Source organism: Onychomys torridus, chromosome 9, assembly GCF_903995425.1.
Source record: "Onychomys torridus chromosome 9, mOncTor1.1, whole genome shotgun sequence".
In the NCBI taxonomy this organism is placed as follows: Eukaryota; Metazoa; Chordata; class Mammalia; order Rodentia; family Cricetidae; genus Onychomys; species Onychomys torridus.
In genome coordinates this window covers 21507957-21516315 of record NC_050451.1, presented here as the reverse complement: position 1 = coordinate 21516315, position 8359 = coordinate 21507957, and the positions used below count along the sequence as shown (strand labels likewise).

At 39.7% G+C, this 8359-nt stretch overlaps 1 protein-coding gene across 1 annotated transcript; it reads right to left on the bottom strand.

The window, feature by feature from the left end:
- Positions 1-2914: 2914 nt before the first annotated feature.
- LOC118591605 (low molecular weight phosphotyrosine protein phosphatase-like) lies at positions 2915-3477 on the bottom strand. Its single transcript, XM_036200059.1, has one exon. It carries the CDS (start codon positions 3475-3477, stop codon positions 3001-3003), a length of 477 nt encoding a protein of 158 aa, XP_036055952.1. The 3' UTR covers positions 2915-3000.
- Between the last annotated feature and the right edge of the window lie 4882 nt (positions 3478-8359).

Here is an 8359-nt window from a genome sequence, read left to right as displayed (position 1 = left end):
GATTTTGTCTAATGCCTTTTCAGCATCTAGTGAGATGATCATGTGGTTTTTTTTTTCTTTCTATTTGTTTATATGGTGTATTACGTTGATAAACTTTTGTATATAGTGCCACCCTTGCATCCCTGAGATAAAGCCTACTTCATCATGGTGGATAATTTTTTGATGTGTTCTTGGAGTCTGTTTGCCAGAATTTTATTAAGTATTTTTGCATTAATGTTCATGAGGGAGATCGGTCTGTAGTTCTCTTTCTTTGTTGCATCTTTGGCTTGGGAATCAGGGTAACTGTAGCCTCATAGAAGGAGTTTGGTAATATACCTTCTGCTTCTATTGTGTGGAACAATTTAAAGAGTATTGGTATTAACTCTTTTTTAAAGATCTGGTAGAATTCTGCACTGAAACCATCTGGTCCTGGGCTGTTTTTGGTTGGGAGACTTTTAATGACTGATTCTATTTCCTTAGGGGTTATTGGACTATTTAAATAGTTTATCTGGTCTTGATTTAACTTAGGTATGGGATACCTATCCAGAAAATTATCAATTTCTTTTTGATTTTCCAGTTTTGTGCAGTAGAGGTTTTAGAAGTATGACCTGAATGATTCTCTGGATTTCCCCAGTGTTAGTTGTTATATCCCCCTTTCCAATTTTCTTAGTTTGGATGCTCTCTGTCCGTCTTTTGGTTAGTTTGGATAAGGGCTTGTCTATCTTGTTGATCTTCTCAAAGAACCAACTCTTTGTTTCATTAATCCATTGTATTGTTCTCTTTATTTCTATTTTATTGATTTCAGCCCTCAATTTGATAATTTCCTGGCGTCTGTTCCTCCTGGGAGACTTTGCTTCTTCTTGTTCTAGAGCTTTCAGATGTGCTGTTAAGTCACTAGTGTGAGATTTCTCCAACTTCTTTATTTGGGCATTTAGTGTTATGAATTTCCCTCTTAACACTGCTTTCATAGTGACTCTAGGAAGTCTTTAATTTCTTTCTTCATTTCTTCCTTAACCCATTGGTGATTCAGTTGAGCATTATTCAGTTTCCATGAGATTGTAGGATTTCTGTAGTTTTTTCTGTTGTTGAAATCTAACTTTAAACCATGGTGGTCTGATAGAACACAGTAGGGTATTCCAATTGTTTTGTATCTGTTGAGATTTGTTTTGTGGCCAAGTATGTGGTTGATTTTAGAGAAGGTTCCATGGGGTGCTAAGAAGGTGTATTCTTTTTTGTTAGGATGGAGTGTTCTTTTAAAAAAAAAAAAAAAAAAAAATATATATATATATATATATATATATATATATATATATATATATTATTATTTTTTTTTTTTTCTGCCAGGCAGTGATGGTGCATTCCTTTAATCCCAGCACTTGGAAGGCAGAGGCAGGTGGATCTCTGTGAGTTCGAGGCCAGCCTGGGCTACCAAGTGAGTCCCAGGAAAGGCACAAAAAGCTACACAGAGAAACCCTGTCTCAAAAAACCAAAAAAAAAATTTCTTTTTTCATTTTATATACCAACCCCAGTTCCCCTTCCCTCCCATTCTCCCCCCTCCTCACCTCCTTCACATTCTATCCCCATCCACTCCTCAGAGTGGGTAAGGCCTCCCATAGTATTCAACAAAGTCTGTCATACCAAGTTGAAGGAGAGCCTAGCCCCTCCCCATTGCATCAAGGCTGAGCAAGGTATCCCACCACAGGGAATGAGCTCCAAAAAGCCAGTTCATACACCTGGGATAAGTCCTGGTCCTGCTGTCAGGGACCCCACAAACAGATAAAGCCACACAACTGTCACCCACATTCAGCGGGCTTATTTCAGTTCCATGCAGATTCCCAAGCTGTCAGTCCAGAGTCAGTGGAGGATGGAATGTTCTGTAGATAACGATTAAGTCCATTTGAGTCATAACATCAGTTAAGGCCTTTATTTCTCTGTTAAGTTTCAATTTGGCATATCTGTCCAATGGTGAAAGTGGGGTGTTGAAGTCTCCCACTATTAATGTGTGGGGTTTTATATATGATTTAACCTTTAGTAATTTTTTTTTTACATATGTGGGTGCCCTTGTGTATGGGGCATAAATGTTCAGAATTGAAACTTCATCTTGGTGGATCTTTCCTGTGATTAGTATGTAATGTACTTCTTGATCTCTTTTGATTGATTTTAAAGTTTATTTTTTATTTATTTTTTGTTTTTTTTTTTCTATTTCAGTTGTATTTGTTAACTTCCCAGTTTAACTCACATTCTCTTCTGACATATAGCCATATGAATTTGAGGTCAATTTTCTGAAAATGCACTGAAATTACTTATGCTTGCCTGTTAACTTTTTAAAATGCTGATGAAAGAACACTACAAACATACCACTATTGAGGTAAAATAGGAACAAAGCTCAGAAACACCAGACAAAAACCAAGTAAGAGTAAAAATGCTCATTTTATCAGTCTGTTGCTCCCATCTCCACTGTGTAGCCCAAGATGGCCTGCTGGAATTGCAGGCCTGCATTATCACGTCTAGCTTCTCCTCTTTCAAATATTTAAATGCCCTCAGTGTCTGCGTTTAAACTTTTCTAATGTTAAATGGAAGGCTGATATGGATGAGTTATTGTCACAAGAGTCTAGGACAGAGGTATAAGGCAAGAAAATGGTACCACTGGGTGCTGCCCATGCACATATTCTAGTTAGACCAGACTACTCAGGCTGGCTGAGCTCAGAGGCTGATCTGGACCTTGTAGGTCATTCTTACTTTATTGGGTTCTATTTTGTTCCATATCTGCTTGTTCCACTATTTTGTAATTAGGACAAGGTGAGAGGTTCAATTAGTCTAAGAATGCTTAGCCACACCTCAAATTGTCTTGCTCAAATATTTTTATCCTTCTGAATATATACCTAATTTCCACCTACAGTTATTTTAAAGATATATAGTAAATCAGCCAAAAAGACAGGTGGGGCACGGGGCTAAGGACTGCCACCACCCTTGGGCATGGCTCTGGTGAGTGAGTTGCTCAATGGTGGTGGGCAGGACCATCTAGTGAGTCTTCTCCAGGAAGGCCTTGCAGCACCTGAGGCATTGCTGGTACACCACTTTGAAGTCAGAATCATTGCCATAATAAGGATCTTCAATAATGAGTTGTTTCTGTGGATCATAGCTCCCAAGTAACTCAATTTTAGCTTTGCAGTTTTTAACTTGATTACTTCTTCTGTTCAAATCTCTCAGGTTGCTTTCATCCATACATAGTATATAATTGAAAGTGGCAAAGTTTTCTCTTGTAGTCTGTCTTGTCTTATGGGCTGTGCTAATGCCATGATTTCTTAGGCAGCTGACAGCTCTTGGGTCTGGGGGCTGGCCCACGTTCCAGTTGGAAACAGCGCTGTTGTCAATGGCCCAATTGTCAGAAACATTTTCATCAGTTACCACTTTTCTGAAAACTGCTTCTGCAATGGGTGACCGGCAAATGTTACCAAGACACACGAACAACACTGACTTGGACCCAACCTCTGCCATCTTTCAGTACCGATTTTAAAGTTTAAAGTCTATTTTCCTGGATATTAGAATGAATACACCCGCTTGCTTCTTAAGACTGATTGGAAAGACTTTTCCTAGCCTTTTATTCTTAGGTAGTGTCTATCTTTGAATTTGAGGTATGTTTCTTGTATGCAGGAGAAAGATGGGTCCTGCTTTTGTATCCATTCTGTTAGCCTGTGGCTTTTTGTAGGTTAATTAAGTCCATTGATATTAAGAGATATTAATGACCAGTGATGTTCATTCCTGTTATTTTTTGATGGTAGTGTGTGTGTGTTGTGTGTGTACTTCTCTTCTTTGAGGTTTACTTCTGTGGTGTTATCCATTGCCTGTGTTTTTGTGAGTGTATCTGACTTCCTTAGTTTGGTATTTTCCTTCTAGTGCTTTCTGTAGGGCTGGGTTTGTGGATAAGTATTGTTTAAATGTGGCTTTGTCTTGGAATGTCTTATTCACTCCGTCTATGATGATTGAAAGTTTAACTGGGCATATTAGTCTAGGCTGGCATCCATGGTCTTTTAGTGTCTACATGACATCTGTCCAGGTCCTTCTTGAGAAATTGGGTGTTATTCTGATGGGTTTGCCTTTATAAGTCACTTGGACTTTTTCCTTTGCTGCTCTTAATATTCTTTCTGTATTCTGTACATTTAGTTGTTTAATTATTATGTGGTGAGGGGACTGTTTGGTGTTCTATAGGCTTCTTGTATCTTTATAGGCATTTCCTTCTTTAAGTTGGGAAAGTTTTTTAACTCCCATCTAGACCAGAGGTGACTGCCTGGGGTCACACCCAGAACGGCCTTGCACCTAGGTCGCAGCCCTGGGCAACAGCCATTCTGGGGAAGACCTGCCCAACTTGGCCCCAGTTTCTGGCCTTTTGGCAGGCCCTGAAGCAAGGTTCCTCTTCTCCAAGACCCCCAGTGGACCCTACAATCTCCACTCCCTGCCCCCATATCCATTGGCTTGAGACCCAGCCACTTCCTGAGACTTAGAAACCAGCCCCCAGCTTCTATCCTGCCCCTGAACTCCTATCTGGACCAGAGCTCCCATTTGGACAAGATACAGGGACCCCAATGACTTTCTGAGACTTAGAAACCAGCCCCCAGCTTCCATCCTGCTCTGAACTCCGACCTGGACAAGATACAGAGACCCCAGAAACTTCCTGAGACTCAGAGACAAGCCCCCAGTTCCCATCGAGGCAGCACTCCCACGTGGAACAGAGCTCCCATCCAGCCCAGAGCTTCCATCTGGACCAGAGAGAGGCTCCCTAAATCTGTCAGCTCTGTCTGGACCAAGTACACTGATAAAAGCAAAAACGAATCCTCAAGGAGATGGGCAGACATCAAGGCAGAAGTACATACAACAAAATAAAGAGCAATACAGCACCACCAGAACCTAGACCTCTTCCAACAGCTAGACCTGAACATCACAGAATGGAAGAAGCAGAAGAAAGCAACCTAATAAATAACATCATGAAGAGGTTAGAGCCTTATATAGAAGAAATCAAAAAATGAAGCAGAGGAACAGACAAACAAAAAATGGGAAGAATGCTATAAAAAACTAGAGGAAAGGACAAATAAAGCAGAAGAAAACAATAAGTCCCTGAAAGAAAATCATGAAAAAGCAATGAAACAGATGTGTGAAACAGTCCAAGACCTGAAAGGGGAAATAGAAAAAATGAAGAAGACACAAACAGAGGGAATGCTGGAAATAGAAAATATGAATAAACGACCAGGAACTTCAGATGCAAGTATAACCAACAGAATGCAAGAGATGGAAGAGAGGATCTCTGTTGTTGAAGATATGGTAGAAGAGATTCATCAGTCAAATAAAACAATAAAGCCAACAAAGTCATGACCCAAAATGTCCAAGAAATTTGGGACACCATGAAAAGACCAAACCTATGAATAATAGGGATAGAGGAAGGAGAATACCAACTCAAAGGCACAGAAAATATATTTAATAAGATCATAGAAGAAAACTTTCCCAACTTAAAGAATGAAATGCCTATGAAGATACAAGAAGCCTATAGAACACCAAACAGACTAGACCACCTGAAAAAGTCCCCTTGCCACATAATAATTAAACAACTAAATTATACAGAATAAAGAAAGAATATTAAGAGCAGCAAAGGAAAAAGTCCAAGTGATTTATAAAGGCAAACCCATCAGAATAACACCCAATTTCTCAATAGAGACTTTGAAAGCCAGAAGGACCTGGTCAGATATAATGCAGACACTAAGAGACCATGGATGCCAGCATAGACTAATATACCCAGCAAAACTTCATCATAGATGGAGTGAACAAGACATTCCAAGACAAAGCCACACTTAAACAATACTTATCCACAAACCCAGCCCTAGAGAAAGCACAAGAAGGAAAATTCCAACCTAAGGAAGTCAGATACACCCTTGAAAACAAAGGCAATAGATAACACCACAGCAGTAAACCCCAAAGAAGAGAAGTATACACACACTACCACCAGGAATGAACAATTACTGGTCATTAATATCCCTTAATATCAATGGACTTAATTCACCTATAAAAAGCCACAGGCTAACAGAATGGATACAAAAGCAGGACCCATCTTTCTGCTACATAGAAGAAACTCACCTCAGCTGGGCGGTGGTGGTGCACACCTTTAATCCCAGAACTCGGGAGGCAGATGCACATGGATTTCTGTGGGTTCAAGGCCAGCCTGGGCTACAGAGTGAGTTCCAGGAAAAAGGCACAAAGCTACACAGAGAAACCAAAAAAAAAGGAAAGAAAGAAAGAAAGAAAGAAAGAAAGAAAGAAAGAAAGAAAGAAAGAAAGAAAAAGAAAAGAAAAGAAAAAAGGAAAAAAGGAAAAAAGGAAAGCTAAAAGAAAGAAAGAAAGAAACCCACCTCAAATTCAAAGACAGACACTACCTAAGAATAAAAGGCTGGGAAAAGTCTTTCCAATCAAATGGCCTTAAGAAACAAGCTGGTGTAGCCATCCTAACATCCAGCAAAATAGACTTCAAACTAAAATCAATCACAGGAGATCATGAAGAAAATTACATACTCATCACAGGAAAGATCCACCAAGATAAAGTTTCAATTCTGAACATTTATGCCCCCAAAACAGGGCACCAACATATGTAAAAGAAATATTACTAAAGCTTAAACCATATATAAAACCCCACACATTAATAGTGGGAGACTTCAACACCCCACTTTCACCTCTGGACAGACCTGCCAAATTGAAACTTCACAGAGAAATAAAGGACTTAACTGATGTTATGACTCAAATGGACTTAATCGATATCTACAGAACATTCCATCTGAACAAAAAAGAATATACCTTCTTCGAAGCTCCCCATGGAACCTTCTCTAAAATTGACCTCATACTTGGCCACAAAGCAAATCTCAACAGATACAAAACAATTGGAATAACCTCCTGTGTTCTATCAGACCACCATGGTTTAAAGTTAGATTTCAACAACAGAAAAAACTACAGAAATCCTACAATCTCATGGAAACTGAATAATGCTCAACTGAATCACCAATGGGTTAAGGAAGAAATGAAGAAAGAAATTAAAGACTTCCTAGAGATCAATGAAAATGAATACACCACATACCCAAACTTATGGGACACTATGAAAGCAGTGCTAAGAGGGGTCTTGGAGAAGGTGAACCTTCCCACAGGAGCCCTACCTGCTGGCCAGGAACTGGGACCAAGTTGGGTGGGTCTTCCCTGGGAACAGATAGGGCCCATGGATAGGACCTAGGAGCCGGCTTTTCTGGGAATGAACCCAGTCTCTCACCTCTGGTCTGGATGGGAGCTCTTGTCTGGATGGGAGCTGAGGGATGGTCTCTTTATCTGATTTGGTATCATGGTAATACTGAGACTTCATAAAAAATATTTGGAAAACATCTTTTCTTTTATTTTTTGAATAGTTTGAATACATTGTTATTAGTTATTCTTTGAAGTTCTTCGTTCTCTACAGTCTATCTGTTCCTTGTTTTTGTTTTTAGTTGGGTATGATGGCTATTCTTGGTTGTCAAATTGAGTACATCTGGAATTAACTAAAACCTCAAAATAGAGGGTACACCTTTGAGGGATTTCTGTTTAATTTAAACAGGGAAGATCTACCTCTAATCCAGATCTTTAAGGTAGAAAGACACACCTTCAGTCCAGATCTTTAATCCAGGTCTAATATAGACCATACCTTCTGCTGTAACCCTATATAAGGACATGGAAGAATATTTTGCTTCTCACCTGCTTGCTCTCACCTTGCTAGCAAGTCCAAAACTTCACAGACATGAGAGTCTCCTTCTAGGATTTCAGCCTGTGATGACTAGCATGGCAAGATACTCTGAAAGGTGCAATAGTGACACTAACATCCTGAGGTAACTAGTAGTCACCTAATTACACTTGAGGCCCATTCAACAGGAGGGAGGTTATGGTTGGACTGCAAACTTAGCCCATAATCTGTGGCTGGTGATGCCATGGAACCTAAAGAGAACTTTCCACTGCCACTTTCTTAAACAGTACCATTTCTAAGTACATTGTAAATAATTATTCTTATGCCCACAAGTATGTGTGGTCCTCACCCCTCATCTAAATAACTTCCTTTGGCAGCAGAATGATACTACTACAGAAAGCCACAAATGTTCAAATATAGAAATGAGCTGACCTTGAGGGTGTCTGCCCCTAACTAACACATTTACAAGTACCTCTACACCTAAGGCTTAGGGAACATTGCCGAAGGTGTGTGTGTGTGTTTGGGGGGAGATTGTAAGAGCCAAAGGATCAGGGCATCTGTTGAAAAACATTCTATTAAAAAACAAACAAACACAAAGGAAGGCATAGAGAGGAGTAGGTAGATCTGGGAGGAACTGAGGGC

What these genes read in the sequence shown, in the direction of transcription:
- LOC118591605 (XM_036200059.1), bottom strand. Translation starts at nt 3,477, where the DNA reads ATGGCAGAGGTTGGGTCCAAGTCAGTGTTGTTCGTGTGTCTTGGTAAC.